General features: G+C 36.1%; 1 protein-coding gene across 1 annotated transcript; it reads left to right on the forward strand.

The window, feature by feature from the left end:
* The first annotated feature begins 91 nt into the window (after window positions 1-91).
* On the forward strand, window positions 92-22,701 carry dgkab (diacylglycerol kinase, alpha b). Its single transcript, XM_056252459.1, has 24 exons — window positions 92-235; window positions 745-843; window positions 1,198-1,274; window positions 2,728-2,872; window positions 3,716-3,790; window positions 3,993-4,042; window positions 4,231-4,305; window positions 5,119-5,235; window positions 8,545-8,662; window positions 11,367-11,455; window positions 11,569-11,679; window positions 12,293-12,382; window positions 12,502-12,585; window positions 12,693-12,766; window positions 13,446-13,520; window positions 13,604-13,689; window positions 15,664-15,753; window positions 17,447-17,607; window positions 18,328-18,392; window positions 18,491-18,581; window positions 19,595-19,769; window positions 20,805-20,925; window positions 21,043-21,103; window positions 22,618-22,701. The coding sequence occupies exons 2-24, from the start codon at window positions 771-773 to the stop codon at window positions 22,690-22,692; spliced, it is 2,178 nt and encodes a 725-aa protein (XP_056108434.1). The 5' UTR covers window positions 92-235; window positions 745-770; the 3' UTR covers window positions 22,693-22,701.
* Window positions 22,702-22,914: the final 213 nt, after the last annotated feature.

The following is a 22,914-nucleotide window of genomic DNA, read 5'->3' on the forward strand; positions in this document are numbered from 1 at the left end:
AGAACAGAACATGAAAGTTGAATTATCTGGAATAGTTAAATGAAAATGGGTCAAAATTATGTGGAAATATTCAGCGTAATCCGGGACACTGCTGGTTTGCCCTCCTTGTAAACTATATGTAATGCGCATGCGTGGTGGTAATCCACCTAAAATAATTATTTTGAATTTGACGCGTTGTAGGGTGTGATTTAATCCCATACATTTCTTATCCGGGATAATTTTCGACTTTTAAAAGGTAAGGATTCTTTTAAATAAATGTGTTGGATGCCTTTTAAAATAGTTGTTATATGAATTCTATAGAAATATAATTCTAATTATCGTAATGAACGCCGCGTTTATTTATTTAAAAGATAATTCAAAGTCTTCTTTAAATTAGTTTATTTAGTTAATAGTTTAATAGTTTTTTTTGTGGGCTGAATTTGAGATTAGATTAGCATTTGTTCAGCACTCAATTTTCACGTAAAACTATAACTAAATGTGTATGCTAGCAGCTAATACATGTGTTTATTTGCTTGTTTTGGTCATCTACCGTGGCTGAACAGTAACTTTCAGTACAGTAAATTTACTATAGCTCATAATCACTCACTTGTGGAAATAATGATAGTTTTTCAGCACTATAATCAAACACCTTTTTGATAAATAAACATGCACCTGGCACATTTATCAGATTTCTATAGTATCTTTATAGGTATGTACATCCATATATTCATCATGCATTTTGACCTCTCCGTCCTAATTTCACAGGTTAAGAGTGACGTAGGACAAACAAAATGGCCACAGAATCTGATTTAGTAAATGAGATTAACCCTGTTGACTTCATTCATCTGCTGGAGTATTTAGAGTGTAAGTGTCTTTCATAAACATTACGGGACTCATTCTTCATTTCCAGATAACTAAAGTGCATTAACTACAAAATTAGTTGTTCCAATTTAGCAGACTTTTAAGTATATCAATTTAGTATACTAAAAGAACAATTGTCAATTGCAGGATATTTATATTAAGAACATAAATATATAAATCTATTTGTAGTATACTTAGCATAAAATAAATGTTTTTCAAATTCATTTTTGTATATTTATTTTTCACTCGGGAAGATAAATCATGGAACAGAATATTATAAGTTAAATGTATGACAAAAGGTTTTCATTTTTAAAATGTACAAATCTTGTTGTTGTTGTTTTGTTTTAAACTTCCTAGATAGCAGGATAAAGGCGAAAGATGCGATGAAGGATTTTCATGCCGGTGGAAAGCTGGTCCATCACAGGTTTGGTGATGTAAGCTGAACACTTTCTACTGGCTTAGTACTTAATTTCTCCATAAATGATGGAATCATCTCAGTTTCAAACATGAAATGTGAAATGTGACTTTTTGATGTTTTGGTTAAATTTATAACTTATAAACTGTGTTCATGGAATAGATCAACCAAAAATAATCCCAAAATCACACAAATTAAATAAAAAAAATAATACTATGTCATCATTAAAGGGTTATTTAACCCAAAAATTTAAATTCTGTCATTACTCACCATCATGTCGTCGGTTCAAACTTGTCTTTCGTTCATCTTCAGAACACAAATGAAGATCTTTTTGATGTAATCTGAGAGATTTCTGTCCCTCCATTGACAGATACACAACTACCACTTTGACGCTTCAAAAAGTTCAAATAAGAGTTCGTAAAACTAATCCATTATGAATTGAGCAGTTTAGTCCAACATTTCTGAAGAGACACAGTCGCTTTATAAGATCATAAGATGTGCAGGTATATGATCTAACTGTTATGGCTCATGGGTTAGGAGAATAAGTTGACATGTAGTTGTAAAGTTACTTATAGTTGTAAGGCCTGCTCAATCGGTCCTAACCGTTACTAACCTGAGCGTAAACTTATGGTGTAATGGACTTAACTCAATCATTTCAGAGTAAGTCGGAACGAATCCCAATGTAACAATTTATTATAAGTCAGGTAAATGTATCATGCCAATTACATAATTCAAAATAGTCAATACAATAACATCAAATGCTCCGAGATAAAGAGTAAAAGATGTTCCTGACTCAGGAAACACATAATGCTGAATGTCTGAACAACACTCAGCGTTATGGGCTGATCTCATTACAAATCGCCCCGAGCCTCTGAAGACATTTCTTTATATACTCAGACTCAGACCAAGACAAAACATCCCCCAATGTGAGGAATGAACTTACAATAGGAGTTTGCACACCTTGTCGAGGAACAGGAGGTAGTTTGGAGGAAGGACCCTAGGAAAAGTGCACACTTGTTTAGAGAAAGTGTATCTCTAAACTCTTATTACCATTTGGTTTAGATCTGGAGATGAGACCACTGTACCAGTCGCACTGAGCCATTTTAAATGATACCAAACATGACTGTTAATTCACTTCAATTGACATGGAACATTATAATTTTTATATAATCTTTCCAAGTGAAGAGAAGAAAGAGTAAAGGGAAAGAAGTGGGAGGAGAAGGAACAAATGTTAAGGAAGGACAGGAGGGAAAGAAGCTTTCCTGCAACTTCACTCTGTGGGGTACAAATGGCAGTGTGTGTTTGTGTCTCAGGAGATCGAAGTATCAGACCATCTATTAGTACTCTATTGACTGCTTGATGACATGTAGTTGCACAGTTACTTATAGAGTTTCTAAAGTGAACCCTCGAAATAAAGCGTCACCGACTTTTTGCATTTTTATCACATTCTCTCTGCATTTTCCCCACTGAAGCGCATAGATGCGACAGGATTTTCTCTATTCCTCAAGAATTATCTTGAGGTTGATGATTTTCCAGCTGATCTCAGCCAGCGTCTCTACTGGTATTTCCAAAGATCTGAGCGGTCTGGTCCTGACACCAGTCCTCACAGCAAAGATGGTGAGCTCCTGATTCATTTTTCACAAGTCGTTTTACAGAACTTCAGTAAACCTTTCAAAACACACTTCTTGTCTGTTGTCTTCCCGACCTGTTCGCATACAAACCATGTGACAGATCAAACACATTGTTTATATTTATGTGTTAAATGCACAAGATTTAATGAAAGTTTTTAGTGGTTTAATGATAGTATTAATCTAAACTACCATATAAAATAAAGAATAGAATGCATAATGACATTCCGCATAATGCCTGATTTAGGCCTACATTATGCATGCATATGTACTTTTTAATATTTGGAATGAATGCGATCACTGACAGTGCTATTTTAAATAATAAAAAGTGCAAAAACAATATTACAACATAGAAAATATTATAATTGTTAAGCATTAGTTAAAAACAATAGTATTTTCCATTTAAAATGTGCAATATATAATCATCTGTCACAAACACAATTCTGTATTTTCAGCGAAGCAGTGAAAATTAATTTCAGTATTTATGGACAAAAATATTTACAGTTATTGTACTGTTACTGTCACTATCATTAAATTGCACAAGTACATAATGATTTTTGGTGGGTTTTCACTGCAAAACAACAACACACAAATGCCACAAATATCAACAGTTTTTTTAAAAGCTGCAGGAATATAGTCATTTTGAGCTGTTAATAATCAAATCCTGGTGGGACTGTTAAAGGCTGTATAATAAAATGTAACTAACCACACACTAATGTATTAACTTTAACTGTAAAGTGTTAACGGTAAGTATTAAAATGCACACTGGCTATTACTGGCTCTTACTATAGCATTACATTGATATTCAGTGTTATTTGTTCTGCTCTTTCAGGTGGTGTCTCTCTTAAAGCTGTATTGTGTTACTTTTCCATATTGGAGGATGGAAATCCACGAGACAAACTAGAGTGTAAGACATTCATCGAATTTATAGTGATCTCTAGCAGATAATATCACTAATACTATGTACTGATACCATATAAAGTGCGAAATAGGTTTAATAATTTTTTAATCTTTTAAATTATGATTTAAACCTGCCATTTGTTTTTAAGTGTAATTAAATGCAGTGTATATGCAAAGTACTTATCAATTATATGATACTGTTTTGGCAGACACCTTCAAATTGTATGATAAAGATGACAATGGACTTCTTGATAGCAAGGTAAGAACGGGAGTACATGAGATTTTGATATTTCCTTCATGTAATGCTATACCCTCTTGAGTATGATGTAGTTCCTGTTTTAGCTTCCTTAGGTTCAAATTAGCCTGTTAACATGTCCAGTGGTGTCCTCCTAAAATAAATTATAATGTTTATTTACTTCTTGTTTTCTGTGTGTTTTTGTTAAATAGGAAGTTGACAAAATTGTTACGCAGATGATGCAAGCTGCCGAATACCTCGGATGGGATGTGACAGAACTAAAGCCAGTACGTTCGTTCATACAGTATATACAAATAACTCTTTCAGAAGGTATAATGGCATTGGAGAAATTATTTCCAAGTTAGTATGGAAGCTTGTTTCTGCCACAGGATAAAAAACATTACATTTTTATCCCACAATTCAGACTTTTTTCTTGCAACTGTGAGATTATATCTCACAAATCTGAAAAATATAGTCATATAAAGAGATATGAACTCGTAATTCTGACTTTATTTCTCACAATTACACGTTTATTACTTGTTTATATTAGATATAAACTCACAATTGCAAGAAAAAAAAGTTAGAATTGTGAGATTAAAAGTCGTAAACAAGCTTCCATAAATTAGTGACAGGAAATAGCTTAGCAAATATTTTTTCAATAGGCACAGATGAGGCACTTGATGAAGTTTTTACTGCAGGAAAAGTCACGAAAAACAGCAGAGGTCAAATATTATGAAAGAATAAAATCTTTAACTCATCTTATTGTAATGATAAGGTGATGGCGCTAAACGCACATCAGCGTTGGTCTGTAGTTCCTCTTCTGAGCCGCTGTTTGCACACATTACATTGAGGATGAAAGAAAGTGAGTCAGTTCAGTGGCCTCTAGACTTTTTGTAGTACTTCTTCAAAATGAAAATCCGTTCTAGTTCAGGTCAAAGGTGAGGTTGAGTGAGGTTAGTAGCCCTACATATAAGCCTCATCATTTCCTAGCCAGGCTTATAACCATAAATGGGTAAGTTTGCTTTTCCCAAGCCTAGAACTAATTCATGGCAGTATATTTTAGGCTTATGAAAATACAAGTACATTGTTCCTTTTTCTAGGTACTTCAAGACATGCTGAAAGCCATAGACGTGGACAGCAGTGGCACTGTAACCCACCGAGAGTGGATACAAGGGGGCTTGAACAACATTCCTCTACTGGTTCTGCTTGGATTAAAGGTAACAGCCTTAGTCAGAATGTACACTCACCTAAAGGATTATTAGGAACACCTGTTCAATTTCTCATAATGCAATTATCTAATCAACCAATCACATGGCAGTTGCTTCAATGCATTTAGGGGTGTGGTCCTGGTCAAGACAATCTCCTGAACTCCAAACTGAATGTCAGAATGGGAAAGAAAGGTGATGTCAGAATGGGAAAGAAAGGTGATTTAAGCAATTTTGAGCGTGGCATAGTTGTTGGTGCCAGACGGGCCGGTCTGAGTATTTCACAATCTGCTCAGTTACTGGGATTTTCACGCACAACCATTTCTAGGGTTTACAAAGAATGGTGTGAAAAGGGAAAAATATCCAGTATGCGGCAGTCCTGAAAATGCCTTGTTGATGCTAGAGGTCAGAGGAGAATGGGCCGACTGATTCAAGCTGATAGAAGAGCAACTTTGACTGAAATAACCACTCGCTACAACCGAGGTATGCAGCAAAGCATTTGTGAAGCCACAACACGCACAACCTTGAGGCGGATGGGCTACAACAGCAGAAGACCCCACCGGGTACCACTCATCTCCACTACAAATAGGAAAAAGAGGCAACAATTTGCAAGAGCTCACCAAAATTGAACAGTTGAAGACTGGAAAAATGTTGCCTGGTCTGATGAGTCTCGATTTCTGTTGAGACATTCAGATGGTAGAGTCAGAATTTGGCGTAAACAGAATGAGAACATGGATCCATAATGCCTTGTTACCACTGTGCAGGCTGGTGGTGGTGGTGTAATGGTGTGGGGGATGTTTTCATGGCACACTTTAGGCCCCTTAGTGCCAATTGGGCATCGTTTAAATGCCACGGCCTACCTGAGCATTGTTTCTGACCATGTCCATCCCTTTATGGCCACCATGTACCCATCCTCTGATGGCTACTTCCAGCAGGATAATGCACCATGTCACAAAGCTCGAATCATTTCAAATTGGTTTCTTGAACATGTAGCGATTGTACGCACGTATAAATATAATTAATTATTATTCATAACGGATTATGATCAATAATTAATAATTGAATTATTTTCAGAATTTACTGTAGCAAAATCAATAGTATGATCAGTTTATCAGTTCATCCAATGAACGGAAAGCATAAACAATTATTAATTCTAGGAAATATAATATCTTCTTGGCCAAGAAAGACTAATTCCCAGCTAACAGCTAAATTAAGAAATAAATCAAGGGTCAAAGCATAGGTAACTTAGATCGAAGTTCAAGACAATAAATCGGTAAGCACATAACACAAGTAATGCTTCTCTTTTCAAATACAAACAATACTTTATTGATTATAAGCCTATGACTAACACACATAAAACTAATATAACACAAACACACGCACACGCATTCATACAAGTTGAAGAAAGACAGAGAGTGAGGAAGACTGAGTTTTAGGAGTTAGATGAGATCCCAAGTTTCTATATGCACTTAAAAGACATGACCTGAACGAACCATCAATAATTAATTTCACCCTTTTATCGTTTCTTAGGCGGGTAATTCAATTTGATATTAAAATGCACCTGCAGTTTCAGCTAAAAGTCTGGAGGTACTTGCTTGTCCTTGCGTTGCTTTTGGGGATTCCCTTTTGTCGGTGTAAAGGTGTTCCCCGGGTCTGTGGTTTGGCTGGCGGTCTCCTCGTGCTTGATAGATCTTGGACAGCCAGTCACGTGGTGTGTTGGCGCGGATGAATGAAAGTCTTTGAAGTTGAAAGCTGGTTTTGCAGTTGAAACGTTAAAACGAAACTTTGCAGCAACACTTAACTTAGAACCGAGACTTTTAAAGGAAAAGAAAACAAACTAAGAAAAGAAAGAAAAGTGTGACGATGTGGCTTGAATTAAATCTGTTTTAACCCATATCTTGATTTGGGTCATTTGTCTCTGCGTCTACATGGTTACTATAACCATCGTCGGCTCCACCCGGCTTGTTCTGCCGAAAGAGAGCATCACAAGAGAGCAGAGGGCAAGAGCACATCACCAGAGAGGATCACAAGAGAGAGATTCTGTGTTCGGGTCTAAGATTTTAAACTCAAAATGTTTGTCCCGCCTCCTGGAGGAATTTGGAATTCGGACAATAAGATACTATATGGTTATTTGAGAAGGGAGTCTTTTCTATCCCCCCCCCTTTCTCTCATCGCGAATCATGTGTTATCTGTGGTCTGCTTACTCATCAGCTCGAAACAAGAGGATTCAGTTTAGACATAATTTCCATTTTAAGAACATAAACATTTTTACACAGATTTCAATCGAGCCATCTTTTGAATTAAACACATACGAGCATAATGATAGGAAACACGACACTTTCATTCCAGTATCTCTAATATTTAAAACAATTACATGACTTAGATGTGATCTAAGCAGAATAGACACATACAGGGGTTGTAAACACAATATATAATTGTTATGTTACATGATTTTGATTCTGGGTCAGTCAAGAATTGTTCTGGGATGAGTTTTATTGGTATTGAAGAATTGGAGGAAAGTCCTTATGTGTGTGTGTGTGTGTGGGTGTCCTTATGGTCAGCATTTGTGCATCCGTGGTGTGTACCACGTGAGGGTTTAGTTTCGCAAATGGTTGTCTTCAAGACAAAGGGTATTTTTGTATGCAAGTCCACTTTTTCAGCCTTAAGGAGATGTAATAATTGATGAGGGGAAAACTAGCTCGGGACGCTGAATGGTTCAGTCTGTTTAGTCGCAGGGGTCAGGTGACTCCTTGTTAGGGCCTCTTGTTTCACCATTTCTGAACAGATCTGTTCTTGCCAAATTATAAAACATTGACAACGTCCTTCCTTTAGTTAAACAACACAAGGGTCTTTTGCCTCATAGCCTGGGGCTAATCTGGAATATGCAGTTTCTTGTGTTTGATTATGTACGAACGCTTCACTCGTGTGGGTTGCATTCTCGTTGTTGCTACAAACATGACAATGAGTTCACTGTACTAAAATGGCTCCCACAGTCACCAGATCTCAACCCAATAGAGCATCTTTGGGATGTGGTGGAACGGGAGCTTCGTGCCCTGGATGTGCATCCCACAAATCTCCATCAACTGCAAGATGCTATCCTATCAATATGGCCCAACATTTCGTAAGAATGCTTTCAGCACCTTGTTGAATCAATGCCATGTAGAATTAAGGCAGTTCTGAAGGTGAAAGGGGGTCAAACACAGTTTTAGTGTGGTGTTCCTAATAATCCTTTAGGTGAGTGTATATGTAATCATGCTTACATTTAGGAATGCCATAAGGTGTGGAATTGATTACATTAGATGTTTTTAACACTATCTACAGGTAGCTGAAAAGGACGGCCAGCATGTCTGGCGACTGAAGAACTTCAACAGACCCACATATTGCTTTGTCTGTCAGAAGATGATGTTGGGTCTGCGAAAACAGGGCTTGTCTTGCAATTGTGAGTTTATGAATGATAACTTTTTTAATTCATGGGCAAGCTTTATACCTAGTCATGTCTCTTTAAACATACATTTAGGGCCAGATTTACTAGACAGGACAAATTAGCGTGAGAGCGCAAACCCATAAAAACTCTGATCTACTGACGAAGCGCAAATGAAAGAACACAGACGCAAGCCGGATCATTTCCATAATGAGCAACACAATCTACCAAGAGCAGCGCAAATTAGCATCTGGTTTAAAACATGCTTTTTTAGACAGTAAATAACGGCAAACACCAGTAAATTGACGAGCGCAAACCTTAGTAAATCACCTAACATGATTAATTCAAATATTCTCCTCCCATAAATATTGCGTCTGAAAGGGAAAAATAACCCTGTCCTCGCCTTTTCAGCGCTGATTTTTCACTGCGTGTCTTTAGTAAATCCTGACAGTCGTTTTTAACAGCAAAAAAGGGTTTGTGTTGATTCAAGCTGTTAGTAAATCAGTGGATAGATGCTTTGTGAAAAAGAAGTGTGCTTAACTGTATTGAATGTAGTGTATGTCAGATTTTTCAAGTATATTTAAAAAAAACTGTACTTGCAGATAATATAATATTAATAAAATAAGTGTACTGAAAGAGAATTTAACTTTTATGACTGTTTATTAATCTTAACACAATTAAGTACACTTTAAAAAGTGCGCTTTGTAATAATGTCACATTTTAAAGTACATTTTAAATCCTTATGTTTTAATATTTTGTCGATTTTTTTAACACTAGTGTGTTATTCAGTATTACATTTTAAATTAACATATTTTAAATGTACTAAATTGCAACTTCATTAAAAATGTGTAAATAAAAAAAGATTAAATAGATGACATTCAAGTTCAATAATGACATTCATGTATATTTTAGTTAACCACAAATGCTTGTCAGTAAATTCAGCAGTACATTTTAATTTGTTAATTTCCATACCTCAAAGACAATAGAAGACATTACGAAATTACATGTAATTATGTCTTACTTAAGTTGGTCAAAAAACACTTTCAAGTTCAACTAAATTAATTTAAAATGTAAGCTAACAATTTAAACTAAACTATGTTTTTATTTAATTCCAAATAACATGCATAATTAAATGTCCATTACATTCAGTTCACGTGATGGTCTTCGGGGTCTATTGGACCCCAAATGACTTTTGCTCAAATTCTCTTTCTCGTTCTCTTTGTCCAAATGGTTTGAAACTTTCTACGGCTCTCAACACTTTCTAGATCTACAAAAAAAAAGTATATATTTGAATGATATCTGTTTTTATGTTGGGGTGACAAAAATAGTCACACTCGTGGTCTTCGGGGTCTATTGGACCCCGCAATCAAAATAGACAAAATAACATCATCAAAATCAGAAACAACGTAGAACACATAGACAGAAATGACAGAAATAAAGTGGCACACTTCCAACAATGCAAAAAACATCCACAATCCAAAATTATCATGCTCACCACAGGGGCACACACACACACAAACACACACATATAGAGGAATACATTTATACAGGAATACATACAGACTATAAAAACTGTTCTTGTATCATTTGTAAAATAAAATAATCTAAAATGCAGAACCACCAGAAAAATAAATTGGTAACACTTAGACGCATTGAAAATGTGCGCACACACACACACACACACACACACACACACACACACACACACACACACACACACACACGCAAACACACGCAAACACACACACACACACACACACACACACACACAGGAATACATTTGTAAGGCTATAAAAAAGTCTTATAATTTGTCAAATAAAATCATACAAAATGAAGAACCACCACAAAAATAAATTGGTGACACTGACACATCGACAATGTACACACACACACCCAACAACAACAATAACAGTGAAGTGCCAAACCTGCTCCAACCCTGTCTGCAGAAGTCATGCGGTTTGTTTTTTCAGTACAAAAAATGCTAAATTTTGACAAAAAGTATTTTATTTTTGTTATAATTGTGATTTTATAATATTTAGATATGAATCCAACTGAATCCAACTTTAGAAACTATATATTTCAGTAATTCAAATAGCAAATAGTGTATAATGGAGCTCTATAGCCATCTAGAGGTTAAAGTGATTTATTACAAATTTTAACCTGTATTTTCAAAAAAATGGGCAAAAATCTTACATTAAACCTTGTAAAATTATCCATGGTATCCCCAGGAATGAAAGTTAGAAATCTGGGTCTTTTATAAAGTTTATTTACCATAAAATGCTGTTTTTTTTGTAAAAATCCTATTTAATTAAATATTTATTTAGTTATTTATAGAAAAAAAACAAAAAAAAAACATAAATCCTCCAAAAACTGCACAAATGTTGAGTAAAAACATTAATAAACAGAGTAAAATTATATTTGTAAAAAAATATATATATTGTTCGGTTACAAAATTAAATGTTGTTGTCTGGGGTCCAATAGACCCCGAAGACCACGAGTGTGATTTTTTTTTGAAGACCATCAGAGGGTTAAGTATACCATGTCTTTAATAAGGACTTCTTTTTCACAAGGCTACTCTAAAAATCACTGAATATGTACAGGCTTTAATATTCAGAATAGGTACACCCTGATTTCTAGCGTCTTTGTAAATGCCCTTGCCTGTGGCTATTTTGTAATGTAATGGCATTGTCAGTGTTTCCCCTCTTCTTTTATTGATTTGTAGTTTGCAAGTACACCGTCCACAGCAGCTGTGCCAACAAAAACCACACACCATGCGTCAGGACCTTTGTCAGGTCCAAAACAGAGATAGGGGTGAGCGATGATTCATTTACCATTACATTGTGTTCTGCTTTAAGAAACATGAACTGATCATTAAATGATTCACAAAAGGCTTCAACACAAGTTAATGCTTGGCCCCTTTCCAGTGTTCAGTTCATGACTGGATCAGTGCTGACTGTGAGTCCAACAAATGTGAGATTTGCCACAAAAAGATCAAGATACTCACAGGAAAGAGCTGTGCGTGGTGTCGCCGCATGGTGAGCGCTGATTTCTTTATCCACATACATTTACTTTTAATCGTTTAGCAGGTCTTTTATCCAAAGCGACTTGCAATCCAACCAACAATAGGGCAACAATATGAAAGTGCTGTGACAAGTCCCAGTTAGTCAAGCGCAGTACTATTATTTTTATTATTAATTATAATATATACAATAATCCGAACATGTCACAATATTCCTCATTTAAATAATTGATACGCTGAATAAAGGGGCGGGGCCTGGTTGAGTTAGTTAGTAGTGTGTTAAACTGGGGGTTATGGTAAGGGGCGGGACATTTCCCAAACACACTCGAAACGCTTGACCAATCACAACACACTGCTCCAGCCGACCAATCAGAGCGCAGTGTGCTTTTCAGAAGGAGGGGCTTCATAGAGACAGGAACTAAACCGAGCGTTACTGACAGACTGGGAAGAGAGGAGCCGCAACAATGGAGAATATGAGGAAAATAATCAACATTCAAGCATCAACATCAAGACTTTGAAAAAGGGCATAATATGACTTCTTTAATTAATTTAGCTGGTTGTTTTATTTAGACAGATCTGTTCCTGTAAATGCTAATGTTTTCTGTGTTTGCTGCTGATGATGAACGTAGCGCCACAGTGACTGTGTTCCTCTGGGCTCGTCGCACTGTGACTGTGAGCGGTTACAGCATCACATCCTTCCACCGTGGGCCATATGTGCTGTAAGCAAGAGCTAGAACTATAGAAAACCAATATTTAGTGTTTTTGCTATATAATTGCTATATAATAGCATTTTATAAACAACAAGTATAACTTTTGTTTCTCTCATTATCAATTATAGATGGATCAAGCTGACTCTATTTCGGGGAGCAGTCTGGGAGAAAATTACCTGGTAAACATAAACTCAGATGGACACTTTTTGCAGGCAAGCAGTTCTACATTTAACCCAATCTTGACTCCAAATATTGTAATTAATTTTTTTTGTGATACAGAATGTTTGATTAAATGTATGTATGTGCTTTCTTTATGAAGATATTTCCTGTGAAGGACACACACCCTCTCTTGGTGTTTGTAAATCCAAAGAGTGGCGGAAAACAAGGAAAGAGGTTATATTCTGATATTAATATAAAATGTTATGCTTCTATTATGCTTTATCGGATTTTCAGATTTGCATAATGCCAGTCTATGTTCTTCATCGGCTGCCGTGAACAACGTCTACTTTGACCCTCAAACACTGTAGTTGTATCTGAGACTGGAAGAGTTTGGCTCGTGTTGTTCATGTGGAGAAGACGCTGTTTTCTGCTGACAAAGCAAATCCACTTTGATGAGATTGAAACGGTAAAACCGACACCATCGTCACTGTTCGTATCACTGAGAATCAAGAGCTGAGGAAGATCAGGAGCTGAAACTCAGATATGATAATGAGCTAATGACACGGTCAACCAATCACAACAGACTGGGCCATCTGACCAATCAGAGCAGAGCAGCTCTCAGAGAGGCGGGGTTTAGAGAGACTGAATCCTTGATCGAACCGTTTCAAACACTGAGAGAAAAGAGCTGATGCTGCAATGGATATATATATATTTTTTTAACCTTTGATCCATGTAAACCTGTTGTAGCATAGCATTGTAATATGACTTTTTAAAGAACTATTTGTTAAAACAATAATTACTTCTGGCTGTTTTGTCTCCTAAAATGGTTGAGACCAAAACTCTTTTTTTTACATTTGCCTATTTAAGCACATTTAAAATGACTTTCTTCATGACATTATCTGATTTGTTGCAGGGTGTTGAGAAAGTTTCAGTACCTCCTGAACCCACGACAGGTTTACAGTCTTGACAATGGAGGACCAAATCCAGGGTACGTTTTTATAAATAGAGCAGACTAACACACCATTACAAAGCAGCATGAAACAAACTCATGTGTGTGTCTATTCGTTTCAGGCTCCAGCTCTTTCATAATCTTCATAAATACAGAATCCTGGTCTGTGGAGGAGACGGCACTGTCGGCTGGATTTTAGATGCTATTGGTGAGAAACATAAGAGTCATGCACAAATCCAAAGATGTGTCGTAGTATGCACACCATTTTATTTATTCACATAGTGTTTTGTTACCGATTTGTTTACCCAGCTGTTTTTATTGTAATTTATTAAGAATATAGTGTCACTCTCCAGCCATTGAATTTAAGAAAACACATAAATACATAATGCAATCAAAATGACAGTCATCCATTGGTTTAGGCTTTAAGGTTTTTACATGGTTTTATTTTCAGCTACTTTGCTTCTAAGTAACCTTTCTCATTTTGTTTGATAATGTTTGATGTGGAATTATTGCAATATCACAATTATTACCTGAAAAACATTTTAGAGCTGGGTAGGCATAATTTAAAAATATGTATTTTCATAAAATGCATAAAAATGACCATGGAGATATAGGATTTTATTTATTTATATGACTATGACCAGGTCTAGAAATCACCCTTTTAACCCTATAAATCCTACTCTATCATATTTAATACACACATTTCTAATGATCAACATGACTGAACCTTTGCTGAGAAACACAATCTACTACATGCCTTCTCTCGTCTGATTGATAGTTTAGACTTTTTTAGCAAGTCAAAAGCCTTTTAGTATAATTGTTAAAACTGTCCACCTTCAGGTTGTGGTTCACATACTGATTTTTATAAAGTAAACATAATAACTATTATATTGTTAGTCAAATTTCAAGATGAACAGTGAACACTTACTGGACTGAAGCAAATTAGGTTTACATAATAATAATCCATGTCATTTTTTAGAAAAATCATGTTAAAATGCGAGTATCAAATATGGTGTTGTAAATTAGCTATAGCTAAAAACATTATGATACATGCATCAGATTACTGTCAAAGTTCATCTATGTTATTTGTATCTGTCCCTATCTTAATAAACTTAAATAATGATCATCAGGCTTTTGAGGAAGGTTTATTTGTTCATCTCTCAATCATCATTTTATTTCATTGCATTGTATGTTTTACAACTACAGAGCTTTGATCATAAAACTAAGCATTTAAATATCATCTTACTAAGACGTATTATTGGAGATATAGAGTGACGACTGATATTTAAATGCGTTTTATGTAAGTAGTCTGCTGTACTTATGAAGATCTGAATGATTTACATTACAAGCATCAGAATGTCATACTTTTTGGCCATATAAATATCAACATCTGCACCAAATTGCTTATTTTTGCTCAGTTTAGGCCTTTAAATAAAATTGAGATGTTATGAACTCCATATTCTTACTATATCATAAAAGTGACCCATATTTGATATCTGTATTAACACTATACACTTGGCGAAACAACCCAAGGTAGATGTACTGACCCAGAAAAGCTGGGTAAATGCGTAAAAGGTTCAATGAACTTTTATATTCAATATATTTTTCTGACTATTACTTTATATGTCAGGCTTTCCAGTGTTAAAATGAGGCAAGCTCATATATGCAGGTTTTTCAGGACAGTGGGAACCCTGGTTCCTCAAAGAAATAAGTCATCTTGAGGCCCTCTGATACGTGTGCTGAGGCTTCTGGTTGAGAACTACTGCCCTAAGATTACACTTACATTACAGTGTCCATGTTACACATATTAGGTTACATAATGAAGTTGGCATTGAATGAAAATTTACCTTAGAAGTTTTCTAAATGCATGTAATTGTAAACAGTTCATCCGTGCATGTTTATTTTTTTTTAAACGTTTGACCTCATAATGTTTAATCAAAATGTCACAACTGGATCGTCCAGTGAAAAGACAGACACTTCTCTAGTGACGTACCAAGAGCTTCTCCAGTCATTTAGTGCACTTAAACCCTCACGATCATCTGCCTCCACTTCACTCCACGTCCGTTTCATCATGACTTTAACAGAATAAAATCTCATACATTTTACACAAAACAATTGTTATTTCTCAGTACGCTTACTACTGTTATAATCTCCATAGACCTGTTTTTTTTTTCCTCCTCAGATAAAGCCGATATGGTGATTCGCCCTCCGGTTGCAGTTCTTCCTCTAGGAACTGGGAATGATCTGGCTCGGTGTCTGCACTGGGGAGGAGGTGGGTCTCCATGACGACTGCATCATTCAGTAGAGATGTTCACACTCGCTCACTTCATGCACGTACAGGAGATGAAGGCAGTTTAATGGTACTTTGAGCGAGTTGCTCATTCATCATATGCTCTGAAATGTTGACGTCACATGACAACCTGCCATGCAATTAACTTGAGTTCTTACTAATAATAATAACGACAATAATAACACGGTTATATTTAATAGCTCAATTTAGCCAGTGCTATGTCCATACAAATATATGTAAAAAACAGTCAAACCAAACAATATAACAAGAAACATTACACTATATAAACTACAGACAAAAGAGAGCCTAAGTCAAGAGTATCCCAGCTCACAATCACATGCTAGACAAATGCTTTGTTAACATTCCCATTAAGTTATAACAATTTTGTTTCTGCATGTTCTCTGAACATTACATTTGATCATTTTGCAAACATTAAGAAAACATTTCAGCGTATTCAGAGAACATTTTAAAGTAACCCATGTTCTCAGAACTTTGACTTATATCTGGAAAGGTTCTCTCAAAGTAACATTAATAAAAAAATGTTTTTAAAGTTATGAGGCCGGTTGCGGTTGCATAAACTTTTAACTAAGGCTAGTCTTACAAGTTAGTCATCAACTTTTTTTAAGTCAGTTACATAAAAATGTAGATTGGTCTAATTTGATTGATTGCCCCTAATTGACTGCTGGTTGGTCAGACTAGTTCTTAAGTCTTAATTTAATGCTGTAATGTTTATGCAACTGGCCCCTGGGGGGAGGGGCCTTATTCAGATATTGCTTATGGAACTTTTTTTTTCTGAAAAGCTTATTTTAATTGATTTAATTGTTTTGTTTTTTTACAGGGAAGGTGCTCATTGATCAACAGAAACGTCTCTGTTGATCAATGAAGACCGTCCCTGTAAAAAAAATATGGCTAATTATCATCTGTTGTCCCTGGCCAGTTTTTAAAAGGTAACCTAGACTTAAAAGAATAACATAAGATCATAACACTTACAATACAATACAATTTACGAGAAACATAAAAACTCTAAAACATTTTAGAAGTTTAGACTTGTTTCAGAGCATTTCGAGAACGTTCAAAAGTAACGTTCCCATAATATTTGCAGAATGACAAAGTTGAGAACGTTTTTTACGTTTACATCATTTACATACAAGAAAACTTTTTACATCATTAAAAAAACGGATTGTTTTGAACACTGCGAGAACGTTCAGAAATAACGTTTTAATAACTTAATGGGAACATTTGCAGAACGTTCTTAGAATATATCTTTGTTAGCTGGGAACAAGTATAACATTTAAAAAAACAGATAAACGTCCAACTAAAAAAATACATTCCATGAAAAACATATAAATAATGTTTTTGTGCTAATATTTTGAGAACATTATTAAAGACAAGATAACTTGTATTAATGTTACTGGAAGAATGTTTGTTCATAACTTGCCAGACCGTAGACAAAGTTCTCTAACGTTCCCTGTTAGCTGGGATAGTGAGCGTACAGATCGCCATATTCAATCCACAAGACCGTTTGAGTGCAAGGGTGAAGATAAAATGCTCATACAAGCGGTCACTGAGGTTGGTACTAATGCGTTTTTGAAACTTTGAATCATCTGCCTGAAGCTAGAAGTCTGTATTCATAATTCAAGGCATGTGTTGTTCTTCTCTGTGTTGGATTGAACAGGATATGAAGGCAGTGATCTGACAGAAATGCTTCAGCAGATTGAGGAGAGCACATTAGTGCTGATGGATCGCTGGAGTCTGCGAGTCATTCAAGCTGATGTGGCAGACGAGGGCGACCCAGTGCCCAATGACATCATCAACAACTATTTCTCTATCGGGGTGGTGAGCGCCAAGAGCCTGGACTAGGGGTGTGACAATACATCGTGTCACAATATAGCGTAATACAAAAATGCAACAGTATGCGTCGTGGATAGTGACAGTCTGTATTGTGTATAGTTCACCCAAAATGAAAATTACTGTGTGAGGAAAAAAGTCAAGTTTTCAGAGTTTTAGTGTCAGTACCACATTAAACTACTATATATATATGTTGAATATAATGTATAATAATGCAATGGGGGATATTTGTGGGTCCTGATAATGCCATGTGTCTTATTTTACCAGTAAAAAGTGTCCTACATTATTTTAAATATATCTAGTCAGTGACAGAGTGCAAGCATATTCGTTTCGTCTAAAATCAGAATCATGAATATTGTTATTCTGGTGTTTCTATTGTTCTGTGCTTTGGGTTTCAAGCACCAAGACCAACCCTATTCATTTACACACACAATGTAATACCAAATTTAGCATTTTAATCAACATTAAAGAACATTTTTTGTTCATTTTTCCCATATGTCTTGGAGTATCGCAATAATATCGTATCGTGAGTTCAGTACCGCAATATATATCGAATCGTGACATGAGGGTGTCACCACACCCCTAGTCTGGACTGAACGTTTTATTTTCCTCTTGACAAATGGTGCAGCATGGTCCACTGTATTTCTGTAATTGGCAGCTATGTTGTATTTGTATCAGTCATTTTCCTGTGTGATGTTCCCTCAACAGGACGCATCTATAGCACACCAGTTTCATGTGATGAGAGAGAAGGATCCACAGAAGTTCAACAGCAGGTCAGGATCTGAAATGTGTTCAGTCACTACGTTGTGTGGTATTTTGTGCATTTATTACTTAGTTCAGTTCTACATTTTTCTATGTTATCCCCTGAAAGAGCCAGAAATAAGCTGTGGTATTTTCAACTCGCAACATCTGAAACCGTTTCAGCTTCCTGCAGGAACCTCAAGGAATGTCTCAGCATTGAGGTAAAATCCTTTAGCTAATATAGTGTTTTAAATTGCTTGTAAATCTGTCATATTATCACCAAATACTGGATTCAATCTTTTTATCATCTTGTTTTCTTTCAATTAGCACAGGTTTTGTATTTCTTTCTGGACCTGACTTGATCTGAGCTTATGCACATTAGTGTTTGAGTGAAAAAAGGTCACTCAAGTTTGTTCATCTAAAAAAAAAAAACACTGCAATGCAAAAACTCAGATTAATGAGGCCTATGATCATTCAGCTCGAAAAAGAAATACAAAACCTGCTAATTGACAGAAAACAAGTAGGAAAAAAGACTGAATCCATTATTTGGCAACGAAATGGCATAATGAGAGCATTTTAACAAGGTTGAGAAAAAACAAACAGCCCAAAAAAAGCACATAAATTATCAAAAATATTTTGGGAAGTTATACCCCGCGTGTGAGCAAAGTCAGTCAGTTTAAGTCAAATGCAATAACATTAACTGGCATTTTCAGGAAAAGGAAAATCCTCTCCGGGTCAAAATGACCAGGAACACAATCAGTTAATAGCAGTTCATACACTTTGATATTGGAGCTAGTTGCAGTTTTTAGGTTAGTAAATTTTTCTCAGGATAGGTTTATTTTTTATTTTCGAAAGGTACTTTATAGACACATACCATAAAGTCTACAAAAAAAGCTATTTATGCTATATGGGGTATTTTTTGGTTTCAGTGGGAACCTGCCATCAAATGACATATCAGAGCTTATTTTAGCTAAACTAATACAGTAAAACAATTCTGAAAAACAGAATGATTCATGAAACAACAAGTAAAAGTAGCATCCAAATATTCAAACCATCAAATTATTCTGGCCTACAAGAATAGTAATTTATGAATTGTAAAAAGGTGCAACTTTAAACAATGGTGACAAACAGTTTTATTTTCTTTGTATAGTTGCCTCTTGCCTTATTTGTGTTCGTTTTATGTATCTCGCTGTCACTGTTTCAAAATGAGTTTGATGAATCTCTGTCCCTGTAGTGTTGTGGCGTTCCTGTCGACCTGAGCAGACTCTCGTTGGAGGGTGTTGCTGTCCTGAACATTCCCAGCATGCACGGCGGTTCAAACCTGTGGGGAGAAACAAAGAGTGTTGAGAAGCTAAAGAAGTGGCGAGAGGTCACTGTTGATCCTGATGCTCTTGAGATGTGCTCACAGGGTAAGCAAATGCTTATTACAATAAACAAAATCACTGTCAATTCTAAGGTTAAATGCTTGCTTAAAGTGCCTCTATTATGCTATTTTAAAGATTCCTAATTTTGTTTTGGAGTCTCCAACAACAGGTTTACATGCATCCAAGATCAAAAACTCTTTCATTTTCTCATAATATCCATTGCAGCATCAGCTCTTTTCTCTCAGTGTCTGAAACGGTTCATCAAGGATTCAGTCTCTCTAAACCCCGCCTCTCTGAGAGCTGCTCTGCTCTGATTGGTCAGACGGCCCAGTCTGTTCTGATTGGTCGTCCGTGTCATTAGCTCATTAGCATATCTGAGTTTCAGCTCTGGATCTTCCTCAGCTCTTGATACTCAGTGATACGAACAGTGACGATGGTGTCGGTTTTACCGTTTCAATCTCATCAAAGTGGATTTGCTTTGTCAGCAGAAAACAGCGTCTTCTCCACATGAACAACACGAGCCAAACTATTCCAGTCTCAGATACAACTACAGTGTTTGAGGGTCAAAGTAGACGTTGTTCACGGCAGCCGATTAAATATCTAGGTAATTTATGTTGACAGTACTGCAGGTCTGAATATTATTTCTTATCAAATTTTTTCTTAATTTTTCCGTGTATTTTATAAATTTTTCACAACTGTCGAACAAGACACAGAACTTATACAACATATTTCGACATTTCAATATACAACATTCCCAAATGAAACAAAATATTAAAAAATAAAATCATCAGGAATTGATTTTGTCGAAAGTTCTTTCTATAAGACTGGTAGTGAAATAAATGGACCGATGTGACTTCAGCTGAAGAGGAAAGGCGTTTCAGAGCAGGTTATTACATTTTCAAGAAAGAACAACATTTTCTTGGACATAGAAACAAACCAATGAGTTCATATTAAGATAAGGAATGTGTATTAATAAAGTTCTAATAAAATTCATGGTTGTGTTTGTCGATGATGCCCTTCTTGGCAAAATCTTCAGTTTTGACATTAGTCTTCCACACTTAATGCTGTTTATGCTTGTAGACATGAATGATAAACTCCTAGAGGTTGTTGGGTTGGAGAGTGTGGTGGAAATGGGTCAGATTTACACCGGCTTGAAGAGTAAAGCACACCGTCTGGCTCAGGCTGCTCACGTCACTATCAGGTGAGGAAACCAGATCTGTGTTTTACCAGATACTGAACATTTGAATAAGCAGGTGAAACTGAAATAAACCAGTTCAAGTTATTTAAATATTATTAACAACATTCCCTTTTCTTGTAGAACGTATAAAACTCTGCCCATGCAGATTGACGGAGAGCCGTGGATGCAGCCTCCATGTACGGTAAGTGTGCTCTTCAGACGACTATACAAACACACGAGGATCTGTCAAGGTTTCCATGCATCAAGGTTAATATAGAGTCAGTGTTCGTTTGTTTACAGCGATTTCTCATTCATTGAAATGTTTCATTATGCATCAGTTGTTTGATGGTATGGATGTTGCTGCCATTTAAAGGGTTAGTTCGCCCATTTAAGACATGAAGTTGTATGCAATCCTTACCAGCACTATAGTGCATACACACTGACCCACTCTGTTGTCACCTTCCTGGTCAGAGTTCTGGCCGCTGGAAGTTTTTCAATGAAGTACTCCCGGTTATTTTCCGGGGTCGCAAAACTGTGCGTTTTTACGTGAAAAAATGATTTGCGTTTCAAAGCTTGATTAATTTACCACACAAAAAACACGCCGGTCAAAATTCATACCTCAGTTTTAATCGGCACTATTTTCTATCCATTTCTATCAATCCGCGCTGCTGTCGACGTCAACAGTGCGCACGTTCCGATCAGCTGTTGATAGCGCGACTCGCTGACAACATGTCTGACTGCGAAACTTCTGATGATGAAACCAATTTTAGCACAATGTCAGACGGATCAGATGATGAAAGTAATTTGAGCACAACGACAATGTTATTGATTGCAACACCAAACCTCAATTGTGTGTGTGTTCAATCAAATCGTTTTCTCAGCAAATTGTACCAATATCCCTATATAGGCTACTGTTTTTATATTAGACATCTTTTCACGTGTTTTATAATGGAGTCTAAACATCAGCTTGTTTACCGTACAGTTTAGACATGGGATCATAAAGTTAGTAAATAGAGCTTACCCGTGGTACTGGTACAGCAAAACTCTTCAATTTTCCTTTTCCTCCTTGGTTGTAATCGTCTTCGCTGAAGTGAGCACTATACACACGAAAATCCGATGGCAACCAGCCAAAGCTGTCTCATATTCGAAACAGGAAAACGAGGGAATCTGAACTTTGATCCCGGCACATCGTTGTGGTCACAGCCTGGGAATTTACAAGTTCGCACCATTGTTAATTTAATACTTTTTACGTCGTTGTCAATCGATTGTGTAAACACTATGGAACAGCTGATCGGAACGTGCGCACTGTTGACGTTGACAGCAGCGCGGATTCATAGAAATGGATAGAAAATAGTGCAGATTAAAACTGAGGTATGAATTTTGACCGGCGTGTTTTTTGTGTGGTAAATTAATCAAGCTTTGAAACGCAAATCATTTTTTCACGTAAAAATGCACAGTTTTGCGACCCCGGAAAATAACCGGGATTACTTCATTGAAAAACTTCCAGCGGCCAGAACTCTGACCAGGGAGGTCAGGTGACAACAGAGTGGGTCAGTGTGTATGCACTATAGTGGTGGTATGGATTGCATACAACTTCATGTCTTAAATGGGCGAACTAACCCTTTAACAGCATAACAATATTTATAGTATTATATTATTTAGTTAGCACTAATATGTACTTCCTAAATAACATCAATATTTTCTGTCTGTCTGTAGATTCACATCACACACAAAAATCAGGCTAATATGTTGATGGCTCCTGCTAAAACACTGGGATGCTTCCTCAAGTAAAACAGAAGCTTGAAGATCACATCACTGAAGATAAAGATGGGAAAGATGGGAATATTTTAGAGCATTATACTATACTATTTATATTGGAATTTCTTTTTCTTGCCTTCATTACACTAGGCTTGTGTCCACCAGCTTTAGTGGTAATTTGGTTGGCACATTAATTATGTATTTTCTGTTAGATAAGAATACTAAGTATGTTACAGAAATAATACTAGTATATCT

Source organism: Rhinichthys klamathensis, unplaced genomic scaffold (assembly GCF_029890125.1).
Source record: "Rhinichthys klamathensis goyatoka isolate OS25496 unplaced genomic scaffold, OSU_Roscu_1.1 h1tg000095l_1, whole genome shotgun sequence".
Taxonomy (NCBI): Eukaryota; Metazoa; Chordata; class Actinopteri; order Cypriniformes; family Leuciscidae; genus Rhinichthys; species Rhinichthys klamathensis.